At 43.8% G+C, this 16,029-nt stretch overlaps 1 protein-coding gene across 1 annotated transcript in view; it reads right to left on the reverse strand.

Annotated features, from left to right (window-relative positions):
• Positions 1-1,938: 1,938 nt before the first annotated feature.
• obsl1b (obscurin like cytoskeletal adaptor 1b) overlaps positions 1,939-16,029 on the reverse strand; it is a gene marked incomplete at both ends in the record, with an annotated part of 38,622 nt that continues 24,531 nt past the window's right edge. The window contains 11 exons of the mRNA XM_079733787.1: positions 1,939-1,953; positions 3,267-3,538; positions 6,673-6,939; positions 7,444-7,548; positions 9,110-9,271; positions 9,899-10,052; positions 10,634-10,746; positions 12,074-12,340; positions 13,495-13,761; positions 14,961-15,233; positions 15,648-15,914. Of these exons, the coding sequence (XP_079589913.1) occupies positions 1,939-1,953; positions 3,267-3,538; positions 6,673-6,939; positions 7,444-7,548; positions 9,110-9,271; positions 9,899-10,052; positions 10,634-10,746; positions 12,074-12,340; positions 13,495-13,761; positions 14,961-15,233; positions 15,648-15,914 (2,162 nt within the window). The remainder of the gene's footprint in view (positions 1,954-3,266; positions 3,539-6,672; positions 6,940-7,443; positions 7,549-9,109; positions 9,272-9,898; positions 10,053-10,633; positions 10,747-12,073; positions 12,341-13,494; positions 13,762-14,960; positions 15,234-15,647; positions 15,915-16,029) is intronic.

A 16,029-nucleotide genomic window follows, 5' to 3' on the forward strand; every position in this document is an offset into this window, starting at 1 on the left:
TATTGAGGCCAATTGGCAATACCATAATTGTTTCAAAAGACGCTAAAGGGTCCAAGACAACATATGAAATGAAATGAAAAATAAAATACAATTGGAATAGACTTCATATGAAAACACAACAAATCACCCTTAAGTTCCACATGCCCATCCAGAAGACTCATTTCATACAACGTCCTATTGATATCATCCTCATTTTCTACCAAAAGTACCACCGTGTTTTGGCCCAGTGTATTTACATTTTACTAACCCTTCATCTGTTAGGCAAGCTGTGCAGTCTTCAACATCAGAACAACTAAACAAATGTCAGACGATGGTAAATGGACAACTGTCAATTCCCAAGGGAAATTGCATTGATTAAATTGTCACTAGTCAGGTTCACTTAAAAATATCTTTGAGTTCTTTAAACTTCAACTACAAAGGACATTTTAAATACAGTTAAAGTATTTAAAATCTTTCAACAAACTTGAACCGTGCCAAAAAGGGAAGCAAAGCAGACTATTACTGTAGATGTATACTAGGTGGATGCTTTTATCCAAAGCCATGACCGCATACATTCTTTTTTCAGTCTGAAATATTATCATGAAATCATCTCATCGCCATATCATGTATGGCAATATGCTATATGCATAACTTAAAACCAAACCAAATCCCCTGGCCCTGCCTGTGATAAATGCTCTCAGGTTTGTTTCATTCTGGGGCAGGGATGTTGGCTGTAAACACCCTTTCAATTCACGTTTATAAGCGGAGGACAGGTGTGTCAAATCAACTCTAATGGATCATTCAAACCAATCTGCTGGGGTTTGGTTTTTCTTTTGAACCAGTTATCGTTACATTCCTCAACAATGATTGATGATTAAACGCAAACAGTTATATTGATATATCAGAGTTCCAGGGTTCGTATAGAGCCGTTAGTATTATCGTAGCCATTCCTATTGCAAACATGAGATGGCTCTTTATTACAATTAAGTTAGTTGAAAGTCTTGTCACACTATTTAACATACAATAATTTGATTGACATTGATATATGTATCTCATGTCAGTCTTGAATTAATTTAAATCATCTGCATTTTATTTTAACAGATTAACGGACTAATGGTGCTGTAGGTAAGACTTAAGAGCTATCATTTGAGCGAAATTTGTTAGAATTGCCATAGCCATTTGTCAGCTGTTGGTGAGTGAAACATCTGTTGTTGGTGACTGTGTGCCTGCTTTTACAAGAACGCTTTTAGACTGCTCCTGGGTAATTTCCGGGTATTTCGTCCATGATGGTATCGAGGAATCCATCACGTCAATAACATTCACTCACAGGTCAGTAACCCCTAAATGCTAGAGAAACATAAGGAGGAAGGGAGCAGAAAGGGGTTGTGTTTTTTGGGTTTAGTTTCTAAATCTTTCTAAATCTTTTTTCCACTATCTCTTTACAGCTTTCAAATCTTAACAACAGCACCTATAACCTCGCATACATATTTCAACATTCATCATTTGTATGTCTTCAACTGGCAGGTCTTTCTATATGCAAGTCTTTTTCATCAATATAAATAGTTTTTTATTGGAATCTTTGTACGATAGTAGTGGGTTTTCAATGGTGCCCTTTTCGAGATTTTCGATTTTTTTGTTCAACATCGAACTTTCATGGAGGGTCGAAAAATCACGACTATTATAAAAAGCTGATATGTGTTGTTAGGCCATGGCTTGCAGTTAAAAAAATGACTTTATTCACATATAGTATGCCTCACCGCTCACAACATTATTTAACGCCATCAAGTCAGCTTTCAATAATAATAAAATATAATCCATTTTGTAACCAAGGCATCTTACAGTATAGTGTATGGGTGCATACATTTGCTTTTTAGTTTGTTTGCATCTCTTTTGACTATTGTCCGGTCAAAACAACAAGTGCACTGTAAATTAATCCTAGAGCTGGGCGATGACACACTGTCAATCAGGGATCACCTGTGAAATGTGAGCAGAGAAGAAGAGAGTTAGAAATAGAGACCGTCCATCAGTGAACTTGGCATTGGTCTGTCAAAACGTCCTCTATGCCGTAAGGTATAGCTGCCCAACCTCTTTCCAATATAGGCCAATGTTCTGGGAGGGAAGAACGTGACCATTTATGAGGATGAACACAACACACATTTTGAGGGTACATTTTAAATAAATTTTCAGTTCAATAGCTTTTATTTTTAATTCATATCATATCACTTCATACCCTATCATATGCTGACCTCCTTAACACCTTTTCTATTTCTAGTTCCTTTATTTCCATTTCCCTGTAGGGTGCCTCCTCCGTTTACGCTTTAATCAAGCCACTTTATGAGTGTCTAAAACCCGATCCAGATGAATGAACTCAATACTCTCTCGTTAATAGGAAACCTTTATACTTCTAAATATAGTTTAGCCTACTATCATTCAACTGGAAATAGCGCCAGAGAGTACGCTTGACCGACATGCCCATATATGGGCCGGGTATGTAAACACCTAATATAATTGCGGAGTATGTGGCGCTGGCTGGGCCAGCCCATTAATGACTTGTCACGGGTGTCGTGTTTATACAAAGTCGTGCAAGCGGCTTAGCTGTGTAAAAGGTCTACAGCCTAAGTCTTTACGACGGTTGTTTGTTTACCTCTTACACTTTAATGTATTTTTCTTTATCAGATCAATGCTCCATAATGTGGTACATGTCCTCATCTTTCCGTATTTTTCACAATGGTTTTGTCTGTTTCGTATTTTACGTGTCAGCGCCATCTAGTGGTCAGGTTTGAATCTCAACATATGGAGCCACTGTTCACTGTACTCGAGCTTTTATTTTAAATGTACTAGTAGTCATATGATTTTTTTCGTTGGGATGGGTTTTAATAATATTATATTACAAGTACATTCATATAGAGCAGTATGTGGTTATTGTAATCACGTTACATAAACTGTACTAATTTGATCGAATACAACTTTTGATCAGTCTTGTTAACAGTCTTTGACACAGAAACTATTGGTTTACCTCGGTCAACCAAATATTTTGGCTTACTTTGGTTTAAAGTAAGCCCTACATAAAAGGCTCACATTTATACGCCCATCATGTGAATATGTCAATAAGGTTTAAAAGACAAATCTTTTAAAGAACTGAATGATTTAATAATAATTATACAAAGAAAAAAAATAATATCATAGACATAAATTAATGGCTGTATTAATGAATATAAATAGAAACAACAGTAAAAGATAGAAAGTGAAAGAAAAAGAGACAGATAACTGAACCCAAAGGGCCCTACCTCCCGCACGGTGAGCTTGGCGGTGCTGCAGGCGGGGCCCAGCGTGAAGCCCACCTCCCCGCTCATGTCGGGGGCCGTCTCCCTGAGGGTCAGTCTGTGGATGGGGCCCATCTTCTCCAGGAACACGGTGGCGCTGGGCTGCAGCGGCTCCCCCCTCAGGCTCCACACCGGGGCCCGCAGCACCGGATGGGAGATCTCACACTGGAAGCAGGCGTCACCAGGGGCCCCCACCTCCACGTCTTCCAGGGGCCTCACCATCACTACGGACTGGGCTGGGGGAGGGGAGGGGAGGGGGGGGGGGGTTATATTCCCAGCTTGGCTACTCAGTGGACGTTATGTCGGTTGAGGTAGAGACAGGTGCTGTGGCTCAGGGGTTTGTAAACTGTGGGGGGTTCTGCCCACTGTAGACAGCAGTCAAGTGTTTTTTTGTTAAGATTCTGACATACAGCTTTTAAATGTACTTAATATTTAAAATGTACCTTGCATATTTATACCACTAGAGAGCGGCATCATTTTAAGTCATATTTACTTCTAATGGTCATAGTTCAGACCTGATATAAACCTTATAGGAGAGCAAGAGAACAGTGGAGAAGGGGGGAGAGAGGGAAAGAGAGAGGGAGGCAAGATGAGAGCGATATAGAAAGACTGAAGAAGAGAGGGAAGGAGAGAGCTAGATAGGGAAATCAAGCAAGAAGGGAAAGAGGAGTGGGAGTTAGATACATCTGAATCCTATGAGAAGGAGAAGGGGAGAGGGATAAAAGTAGAAAAAGAGAAAGCTAGATATACCAAACCTAAAGATAGAGAGGATATCAGAGGTAGAGAGGGGGAAAAAGGGAAAGACAGAGGGAAAAATAGATACAACACCCTCAAAGATCCCATGGCATGAAAATTTCACTTTCTGAGGTTTTCTAGAAATTTTGTTAGGTGTAAAACGAGCACTAGGCATTCTGCTCCGCCTTTGAAAAAACGAAGCTCAGACGCGCCGTTTGGAATTTTCCCCGTATGTCGTCATAAGGAGAGATGCCACCTTCCTTTTCTCTGCCTTGCCAGCCCATAGAATTTGGCCCGCCAATGTGCTACGACCGTGGGAGCGCCACATGTTTGTGTGTGTGTGTGTGTGTGTGATTACACACACTGTAACGCAAGTGTACACTTCTTTGTTATTTGGATAACCCTTCTGCTGTTGGTGTTATGGCGCGTAACACGTTGGTTCTTTGACATCTCTGGTATTTCCACAACAAGACTGTAGTTGGGGTTATCTCAGCCATCGTTGAGCCCCGCTGCCCGCGGCCCGCTGCTGCGAGGCACCACCGCCGCGTAGCACCACCGCCGCGTAGCACCACCGCCGTGTAGCACCGGCAGCGGGCAGACGGCAGCGGGCAGCGGGCAGCGCACGGTTCAGTCTACTGCAGATTGATGTGGAAGTGGAAGAACCAGAGACGTCGAGAACCCGACGCAGACATTTGTGATTCATAATATCGTCTGGAGGCGCACACAGCTTTTGGCCGTGATGATATGTATTATATGATATGTATTATATGATATGATTTAGATATAGAGCTCCAGGACTGTAACGCAAGTGTTGTACACTTCTTTGTTATTTGGATAACCGTTCTGCTGTTGGTGTTATGGCACGTAACACGTTGGTTCTTTGACGTCTCTGCTATTTCCACAACAAGACTCGTGGTGGGGGTTATCTCAGCCATGGTTGAGATGGAATTTGGGGAAAGGAACTTTGGCTTTGACTCCCTGAAGTACATGAACCACGACATGGAGGAGGAAGGGATTGTTGCCCGCGATTGTCTCTCGCTTGAGCCCCGCTTCCCGCTGCCGAGGGACCACCGCCTCGGCGCTGCCCGCTGCAGGAGGCGGTGGTGCCTAAGCACTGCCCGCTGCCCGCTGCCTGCTGGCGAGATGGTGGTCTCTCGGCAGCGAGGCTCCGGCGGGAGACCATCACGGTCAACAATCGCGGGCAAGAATCCCTTTCTCCTCCATGTCGTGGTTCAGTCTACTTCAGATTGATGTGGACGTGGAAGAACCAGAGACGTCGGAGAACAAAGTAGTCATTTGAGATTCATAATATCGTCTGGAGGCACACACAGCTTTTGGCCGTGATAATATATATTATATGGTATAGATATCTATGGATAATATGATATTATTTAGATATAGAGCTCCAGGACTCCCGCCGGATCAGCCGGAGTGTTCTAGAATGTTTACAGAACACGGCCAAAGGCTGTGTGCGCCCATTGACCTATTAAAGAAAGGACAGCGGATTAAAAAATGGCGCCCATTCATTCCTATGAAAACTGCTTAATGGCGCAGGGCAACATCAAGGAGAGATTTGCTTCCGCATCATGGGAGCCAGCCACGCCCTAGTGCATGACGTGCCGGATGCAGAAATATTCTTGTTGTCTAGCATTGTTAGCATTGTAGCATCATAAGCGAGAGATCTGTCTACACATCCCTCGGCGACTTTGATAAAAAGTCAACACAGTGCCTAAAAACCATCAACGTCATTCATGTTGAGTAAAATGAAAAACCTCGGACACGAGAAGTTATCTCAGCTATCTCGGACGCCGGGCCAAAACAACATTTATTTCACTACGACTCCTTTCAGCTGCCCACCCCTCCTTCTCCTGCAAAAAATAAATAAATAATGGCTAATAAAACGCTTGAGGTGGCGTTTTGAAAAGAGAAAATGTACATTTTATTAATAAATGGTATAAAGATAATTATGAGCCTTTTATTGATATCCAGACATTTTTTGCAGGGACACATTCCTGTTCCCCACTTGTATTGGAGTGAACGGAGATATCTACTTCTGGGCCCCTTCAATTGAGGGACCCTTCCACAGCCCGCTAAACAGCTGCAATACCAGGCTTGGCCGCTGAGCACTGTTGGATTGCGGAAGTATGCACTGCTCCTGGGGGCCTCGTGTGCGCTTCGCCATTGCGATACATCCACTGCAAACAGAGCGCATGGTACCGCGGCCGTAAGCTGCTCAGGGCAACACCCCCACCCTCCACCTTGACCCGCCTCTCTCCTCCTCATTTGCATTAAAGCTACAGACACCAAAACGGCGCGTTTGGGGAAAGCTCAATGTGCGACTGGCTCGTAGTGGCTGTAAGTCTGCATCACGGCTGAATTTCGGGAACGCCTTCAAATACTGTGTTAGGGGCCCACAAATATCTATATCAAAGCATCCATAAAGTAGCATGCCATGGGACCTTTAGGAACGACAGAGGGGGAGAGAAATCTCAGAGAGATACGACGCCTATCAGAAAAATAGAGAGGGGTAAGAAGCCAATGGTGAGTAGAGGGGAGAGGTTAGAATTTTAAAAAGTGAGATGGCAAGCATTAGAAATTTGAAAGATATTACAGTTAGCCATAGAAGTGGACCTACCCTCGACGGTGAGGTGGGCGGAGCAGCTGAAATCGCCCACCTGCACACTGTAGGTGCCCTGGTCCCGCAGCTCCAGTGGCTGGATGATGAGCTTGCGGTAGCAGCCCTCGCTGCAGATCTCGAAGCGCTCCGAGGGCAGGATGACCGTTGGGCCCTTGTACCAGCGGATGCTGCAGCGCGGGTTTGACACGGTGCAGTCCAGCAGCACGCGGCTGCGCTCCACCGCCGTCTGGTCCTGCAGGGGGTTAACGATGTTCACCGGGAGCTCTGGGGACGGGAGGCAGGCGTGGTATAGGTTAGGATGGATGGATGGATGGATGGATGGTAAGATGGATGGATGGATAGTATAAGCATTGTTCCCATTTTTAGCAATAACTGCCCGCGTAACATGTTAGTAGAGATTCCCTGATTAGAAAAAAATCTTAAATGAAGGTTTCCGTAGGTGTGTGGTAGAGTTCTTTACTTCTTGTTTGCGCTTACTTTACAAGAGCCTATATAAGACTTCAAGGAAATTGTATTGGACTAAGCTTAGAGGAAATGTCCCCTCATATTAGCAATGTAGAAACCCTTCTTCCTTCATGGCAATATTTCTCGAACCTGAACATAATTATTTTTTATCTGCCCTTGATATAATCTAACTATAAAGAGCTATTTCAGGACAATTTAATAAACACCAGGAGGTCACAGGAGTCAATAATACAGTACAGTGTGAAATAAATATTTTTCTTTCCTATATTTTTGCTACTATATTATATATTTATATTTATTTACCTTCCACCTTCAGGGAGGCCACAGATTCAACATGTCCGGCCACAAACTTGATCTCTCCAGAGTCCTCTCCTCGCACGTTCACCATCAGCAGGAAATGTTTGGTTCCTGAAAGAATAACAACCAAAATATTAATAACCATTGATTAAAAAAATAAACTAAAGAAAGGAACTGAAACATAAACAAAAATCCAATATTCAGAGATTAGATAAAAATTGAAAGAAAATATACACACACTGCATCATGTTTTTATACCCTACTACAGGGGTTACTAAAACATAGTTAATTGTAATCATATATTTTATTATGGGAAAATCCTTTGCTTAGAGCAAAATAATTCCTTTGAAAGTTGGCACCCCAGTGAGCAACATTTACATTTACATTCATATTTAAATGTAGGGAATTTAGCAGACGCTTTTATCCAAAGCACCTTACAATAAGTACATTTGTCAGAAGGAGAAACAATATATCGCCGTCGGTACAATATGGATGTTCATAGAAACTAGTGGCAAGCACTAACGATTGTTAGGTTAACGCATTCCCTGTATCCAGCTGTACTAACAGTCAATCTAAAAAAAAGTTTGCGCGGGTGCAGCCATAATTTCCAGACATTTTGTGTGACGTTTTTGAATGAAGAAGTCATACTTTACATGTTTTAACCTTTTTACAAGCTTACCTTTTTGTTGGCCTAGCATTTCTGTAATTGGATTGCTTGATTACCTGGACACTTATTCACAACCCACTTTGGACACCGACTACACTCTTACGCAAGGTACTTCCTTCATCTTCACGACTTGGCTTTTAACTAAGGGTTTTTGAAGGTGTTGAAGGTATACTATGTAATGTCTGCACTAGGGGTCACTGTTTTCCTGTGGGTAAGGGAGTAAAGGGCCATATATCGCCATTGACACGCTACCAAATGTAACGAACCATTACTGCGAATAAATAAATTGAACATAGCTAGTGAAGTGGAATAACTAATTTGGTCCTTTGTGGTGTGGTGGTCTCGTGCTAGGTATGACTCGGAGAGTGGTAAATGTTCAACAACATGGTTTATTCTAACAGAGAGGCAAGGCAAACGGGCTTGCGTTCTGGGGGTGGTTCATGAAGCATCTGACCAACACAGGTAAACAAAGTGGCCATGTTTGTTGTCTTTCACGTATCCAAGAAATCATTAAAACCTTATATGGTGATATCCATTATGTGGTGAAGAAACCATTCATAACTGTGGTTAGCTTGAAACATGTTATCAGAAATAGCATATACTAAAATAATTGACATCACTAGAAACACTTTCGCTAATATGGGTATGCATCTAAAAATTTTAATAACTCAGGTTTTGCTGTTTGTAGATATTTTAATGCTGAAATATTGCATATAAGGCCTTTTAATGGTGTATCTGATTGGTGGCGAATTGTTATGAACAGCCACTGCACATGTTGTGGCACATACAGGATCATTCTGGAGCACAACGTTGTGGTGACGAGGTAAGGCTCAACTAGACTGTCTAATAAATATAAAATATGTATATAATTAATTTAAAATATTAATTAAATAATATTAATTGTGGAAGGTTGAAATTGAGTAGCCCGTTTGGGTTATGAAGGCACCATATACCCAATAGCTGCAATCCGTGTATGACAATAAGTAAGTTGTTTTCTCTGCGTACCTTCCTGACGTATCTTTATGGTGCTGGTGGGTTGGATCCTGTCCCCGTTTCTGTACCACTCCCCTGGGACGTCCTCCACCGAAAGATCGCACACAAACACAGCGTTCTGGTCCTCCTGGATGTCCTGGTCCTGTAGTCCCTGCACCACCAGCACCTCTCGCTCTGGTGGGGGGGTATTGTATTAATGAGAAACCCTAACGTTTGAACCAAGTAAACCAATATTCTTGCACTGAAATGTAATTATTCTAGACAAAATAGGTACAGACAACTCAGAGTCACATAGGTAGGTTTATTACTTATTGTTTATACACCCGATGTGTAGTTAAGTGCTCTTCTTGAATATACCCCTTCTTCTTCATCTACACTGAGGTTAAATCGTTTTTTTTTAATCAGACTTTTTTAGCGTGACAGCCTCGGTGTGCTATCGGATTATTGATACGACTTGCAGCTGTAGTAACGGGGCATTCTCCTTGTGCTGCCTATTCTGTTTGTCTTCCTGGGACTGTAATAGCATCCACATTCCTGTAGATGGCAATGTTGCAGCTAGGGTGGCAGGTTATAGCCGACACAGCAGAATTCAGAACTACCTTTGGTCTAGAGTCAGATAAAGTGCGCTAGCTCTGGGACCAGTGGTAGTGCCTACGCCAAGTAGGAAGGCAAGGCCACATGTATCTGATTTCCTTTGAGTAGCTCTTTAAAAAAAAAAACTTCATAATATTATGAATGTTTTTTGGACCTGTTTCTATACGTTTACAGCCCACTACTTTGGCCTAAGAGAGTTTGATTTACCATAGACTTCGATTTTGCAGGAAGTAGACGTGTCCGCTGCGTCACATGTGTACCGGGCAGAATCACCCACAACACCTTTCATGATCTGCAGGAAACGTTTTCTCCCCATGGCAAAGATGCGCTGGTCCTTTCCTGGCTTTACCTCTGCTCCATTCTGGAGAGCCGGTGAGATTGGTGTTAGAGTATTCAAACCTATCCCAATAAGGAGCCTCAAAGTCAAGAAACTGCCAGTCACATTGCACGCTCACACACTCAACATTTATACCAGTAGACAGCAATAACCTTTCTGTTAGTCCAAATGTCTGGCCTCAGCCGAAAGTTAGCCTAGCCAGTAAGTCTAGCCTGCATTCTTTGGAGATTCAGTAAACGCCTAGGAGTCCAATGGACCAGAGTCCCTGTAGAAACCCCTGTTGACCATTAGGGACAACATGCAACCTCTTGCCAAACAGAAACCCAGATCCCTGGATCTAGGGGGTAAGCATCAGAGCTAACACACTGAGCCACCTGAGCCCTGGTTCTTCATTTAGATGGTGTAAAGCCTCAATCTAGAGGGCACCTATCATGTGTGCTACTATGGGGATGGATAGAAGTTATCAAATACTTTGTCCATGGGCGGCTGCCTGTGTAGGATTCATTGTGACTGGGGTATATTTGTGGATTTCCTTTGAATCATGTCCAGATCTTACTGCATACATGCAAAACATGCAAAACACAACTTGTCAGATGACTTCTTGCCTTCATCCACCGAACGTCCACGTTGTGTCGCGACAGTTCACATTCAATCGACACCACTGAACCTTCTGGAAACTTCTGGTCCTCCAGATGTCTGAGGAAGGTCACCGGTGGTTCTGAATTTGGGAAATGACAATCAATCAAACTATTTTCATATTGAGCTTTCCTTAATTCTCAAGAGCAATAAAAAGTGCTAAGCAAGGGGAACAACAACAGCAACAGGAACAAGAAATACAAGTCTGGGTCACAGATACACATTTGAGAGATGAAGTTATATACAGTGAGTAATTGCACCACTTATTTGTTTGTGATATCCCTCTCTAAAAAACGATCAACGCATTATATGTAGTTGTTTACAAGCCTTTAAATCCTCATGAGGTTCACCTTACCAACATTGCATTGAAAGTGACTTAATCAAAGTCACTGTATTTCAAATGCCTGATAAAACTAGAACATCATGAAACCACTGTGGTCATTTGGAATTAACAGAGCCTTACTCAAATTAACTATATTTCAAAAGCCCCAAAAATACTCAAATATCATGAACCCATCTTGGTCATTTGAATTCAAAGGCTAATTAACAAAAGATCATAGCAAGACACACACCCAAACACACACACATTCCCTGAGATTATTCCCGGTCCCCGGGCATCCAAAGGAATGATATGCGGTTGCATGTGTATATATGCGTGCCACTACAACAGTAGCCTATATTTAAGCTACTGTATAGGGACACCAATTTTCAGTGATGACATTTTGATCCCATTGTCATCCAGGGCACTTCAGCCACTAGCTCAAAGGGGATGAGGCCCCACTGTATGCCATGGGATGGGGGGGGGGGGGGGGGGGGGGGGGGGGGGGGGGGGGGGGGGGGTGCTTATTTTACAGCATCAGGGTTGAACTAAGATCTGATAGAATTGACAGCCTCCTCAGGGTCACGCTAGGCTATTTAGTGTCGCTAACGTCAGTCTGGCCTGGTGGTCCTCTTGCTATTATAAAACTGCAGTGCTACGGAGATGGTGACTGCTTTCACTAGTTTAATTAGCTTGAGGTCAATCCTCAAATACATAACTTATGCAACATGTTTCAGCTTGCATGATAAAAAAAGAATATATAATTAGGTCTAGATATTGAATATCATGTTTTGAATATCAACAAAAGTCAACAGAAGTCATGCAGTTATTCAAATACTTTAATTTACTTCACTACTTTACTTTCTGGAATAAATACTGACAACCTAACGCTGAAGTCCGTTCTTACTTAAAACCTTCTTTGGTGTCTCACTGGACTGAGACACTCGCCCTGGGATACCAATGACATTACAGACCTCTCAGGTCATCCCACCACTGTACAGAATACCTTGGCACTGACGCAATGTAGATCATATCATATCCGTCTGGTTTGAAAGGAGAACCTTTTATGAGCACGACTACCACCACCTACCCCTGACGACGAGCCTGGCGGAGGTCCTGAGGTTCTCCACGCAGAAGGAGAAGCTGCCGGTGTCCTCAACGGCCAGGTTGGACACGGTCAGGCTGTGGACGTGACCTTTGGTGCTGATGCGCCAGTGGTTGGTGGGCTTTAGCTGGACGCCGTTCCTCAGCCATGAGCCGGGGACGTCGGCGTGGGACAGAACCACCTCGAACGAGGCCGTCTCTCTCTCGGTGGTCCGGATGTCCTTTAAACCTGTATGGATGGTGACTTTTCTCGCTGTTGGATTGGGATCGTGGGGGAGAGAAAGTGGTCATTGAATCAGAGGGGGGAATTAACAAATGAATACAGAAGTAAGTCAAAGAACCAAGCAACAATGGGAACAATGGACCCAGTGGGGGTGGTGGACAAGGCCAGACAAGGTATTTTGTCATCCGAACACAGGGCTTCACATGAAAGCCAGCCCTGAAACTGCCAACATTTTAAATGTATTCAGACGCAGATGGGCATTCCTCCTGGAAAAAAAGGCACTGTTTATTTTGGAGACCTGATGACAACAATCTCAGTTTCGAAGGCCAGTGATTAAATTTAGACGCAACAAGAGGAGATCCAAATTCCTAGGATGTGCCAACACCCCTGACGCCCGAAGCCCAGACTTTCCCCTTTCCCAGCCACAGCCGTGTTGAAAGGACCGCTTCAAACTCAGATCAGGCGGCTAAGTCCGCTCAGAACCACGCAGACCAACACACTAGAGAATGCCTTCATAACGACATGCCGGCACTAATAATGTCTCTTACTGTGTAGTGGGATTGCAGCAACCCCCGTCGTAATCGGGTCAATCTTAATGTTCATCATCTTAGTCTTTCATCATGGACATTCAAGTTCAGCTGTTTTAGCACAATAATGACAGCTAAAGTCAAGGGTTAGGGTTACAGGTGCCTTAATTGCTTAATTACATAATAAGTACTTCCTTTGGTTTGAGGCATCATAGCTTGTGTTGGCACCGTAATCCTGTGCCAACATAAAAAGCTCTGACTCTGATTGAGTTTTGAATGTTCAGCCAATCACCTGTCAGAAACTGTCACATCCCACACCCAAAGCCCTTTACTCGTATTACTCTGAGGCAGGGGATCGAGGTTTGTTTTCAAAATATTGAAAGAGTGATAGAGATAGTTAGGAGAGAGAGGCAGTGAGACAGAGGGGAGGGTTGATGGCGATGGTGGTAGGTAAACAGTCAACAGCGAATAGCAATGGCAGTTTGGATTTCAAAAACACTGATTGAGCCAGAGAGCAGACTCAAGAGATGGAACGGAGAGTTTGAGCGGTGACGAGAAAGTGTGTGTATGTTGGGTTGGGGTTGGGTTTTTTTTCCGGGTGAAGGCGGTTGATAAACAGATGTCAACGTCGGCAAAACAAACACTGTGTACACTCACGCTCCACAGTGAGCTGGGCTTGCGTGCGATCGTGGAGTGACTCGCAGCTGTAGCTGCCCCGGTCGGCGACAGCCAGCTTGTGGACTGTGAGGCTGTGCTTGCACCCCTTCCGTTTCAGGCTGTACTTGGACCCAGGGTGCAGCAGCACCCCCTGCCTCATCCACTGCACCTCCCCGGATTCCAGGCTCACTTCCACCTCCAGCGTCGCCTCGCCAAACTCCTCGGCAGTGAGAGGCGCCATGCTTTTGGTGAAGAGCACCTGTTGCTCTGGTGGACACACAAGACAAAGAATGAGCCAACAGCCGTTCAGCCGTACAGTATCATATTGGACAGCCAGAGAGAGAGAGGGGCAGAGTCGATACTGATAATGTCCCCCTCTACTTAGCATGATTATAAGATATTAGATAATAGGATAATAAGATATTAAGATAATAAGATAATAATTATAAGATATTCTAAGATACTTAGAGAGTTACTTTATTGATCCGGAAATAACACAGCAGCAAGTATAGGACAGTAGGAGAATAAAGTAGGAGAATAAAAATATACGAGAGAGATTTTTAAACAGAAAATGTATACACATATGTGGTATACTGTTGCAGTATAAGCCATTCGGCAAACCATTTTGGGCAATGTTTCAATAAAAGTACCAACAAAGACAGCTCATAGTAAATGCTAGCTAGCTCCTCCTCCCTGCCGCTTCCCAACCCTCCCCCTGCCCCACTGTGCCACTTGTCTCTGTCAGTTACTGAAAGGAATCCTAACAGGAGAAGCCGTTAAGCGCTACCCGTCAAAGGCGCCTCTTCAACAATTTAAACATGTCTGAAGGCGCTTATTATTTATCACATATACGCTGTTCATGCACAAAGGTCACAACGGCCCCCATAGAACTAACTGCTGTTTCCCTACTCACCGACTTGCGAACAGGAAAACATACTATCGTATACTTTACTTTATAGGTATATTGAGTGCAATATGCTCAGAATCCAATGAAAACTGTAGAGACTCTGGTCACACTTTGTGAGTAGTAAATGAAGAAGTGTCATAAACAAACATGAAATACACAAAAAAACGGAAAGAAACATTTGAACTAATTTGACAGTGTGAAAACGAGAGAGGAGCATCGTGTACTTCCGCAATGGTCGCTTCTGCAAAGATAAATGGCGACCATCCATAATTGAACCATAACAATACAGTGAAATGGATGCGAAGGTGCAGCACAGTGGGTGTTTGAGTCACAGCCGAGGTACTGGGTTGGATCCCCAGTAGGCATCCATTAGAAAGAGGCCTATCCCCTACCCACTCACTAATGACATGCTTCTGACTTTACTTAAGTCACTTTGGATAGAAGCGTCTGCTAAACAGTAAAAGTATATGTTGCAGTTGTAGTTGTGTTGATTGGCTGGATGGATGTGTGTGTGTGTGTGTGTGGGGGGGGGGGGGGGGGGGGGGGGGTCAGGGCTCACCTTGAACCTGGAGGTTGGCCTGGGACACCGCCAGCCCCTCCGCATCGGCGGTCACCCTGGCGCTGTCTGACACTCTGCACTTCTTGATGCAGAAGGTGTGACAGAGACCGTTGCTTGTGACGGTCAACCTATCATCCTGGTGGACCCGCTCGCCGTTGAGGCACCACGTCAGGTGGGTGTCCTCGGGCGAGACCACACACTTGAAGGTGGCGTCCTCGCCCTCGCGCACGGTGATGTTGTGGAGCTCGGCAATGAACTCCACCGTACGAGGGGCTGAGGAGAGGGAAGTTTCGTCAGAAGTAGGGTTTACTCTGGCCGCCGTTACGACTAGTTGCTGTGACCTTTTATTGCTGTGATTTTGTTTTTTTGTTATTATTTTTACAAATATTTATGTAAGTAAAAGTAAGAGGCATGAGTAAAATGTGTCTCTATGCAGGTAAGTTATTATTCGCATATTATTTGGTTAGATGATCCGAAACCCCCCGATAGTATTTAAGGCTTAGCATTTTCTGTCTATTTCATGATTTTTGCCTATTTCATGAGGCTTAAAACCTCCTCATTTTGCAGATGATATTATTTTAATAGTTATTTGCGATAGTAAGAAATGTCCATTAAAAACGTTTATTACCGGAAGTATTAGTTTAAGTATTACTAGAAGCAACCTGAAGCTTTTTGTGTTTTCCTTACTTTCTACGGTGACGACGGCGGAGGTCCTGTCATCAGTGGACTCACAGGCGTACTCCCCCACGTCCTCATCTGCCAGCTGATGGATGGCGAAGCTTCTCTCGTGCCCCTGTGCCCTTATTGTGTGTCGGCGGCTCGGGGAGATCTCCTGGCCGTTCTTAAGCCACTGGACATCTCCTTTAGGCTGGCTGAGCTCACATCGTAACGTAAGCATGCTGCCCTTTAGTCCTGTTATGTTCTCCAGAGGAAGGCTAAATGTTGCCTTCATCTCTGTGCAGCAATAACAAAGGAAGGGCTATTTAAGAGTTGTCAGTGCTGCAGCAATGCAATTCAGTAGCTGTGCTTATGGATGTCTACAGCAGGATAGTGTAATGCCTCTGGTGAT

The sequence above is a fragment of the Pollachius pollachius genome (assembly GCF_949987615.1).
Source record: "Pollachius pollachius genome assembly, chromosome: 3".
In the NCBI taxonomy this organism is placed as follows: domain Eukaryota; kingdom Metazoa; phylum Chordata; class Actinopteri; order Gadiformes; family Gadidae; genus Pollachius; species Pollachius pollachius.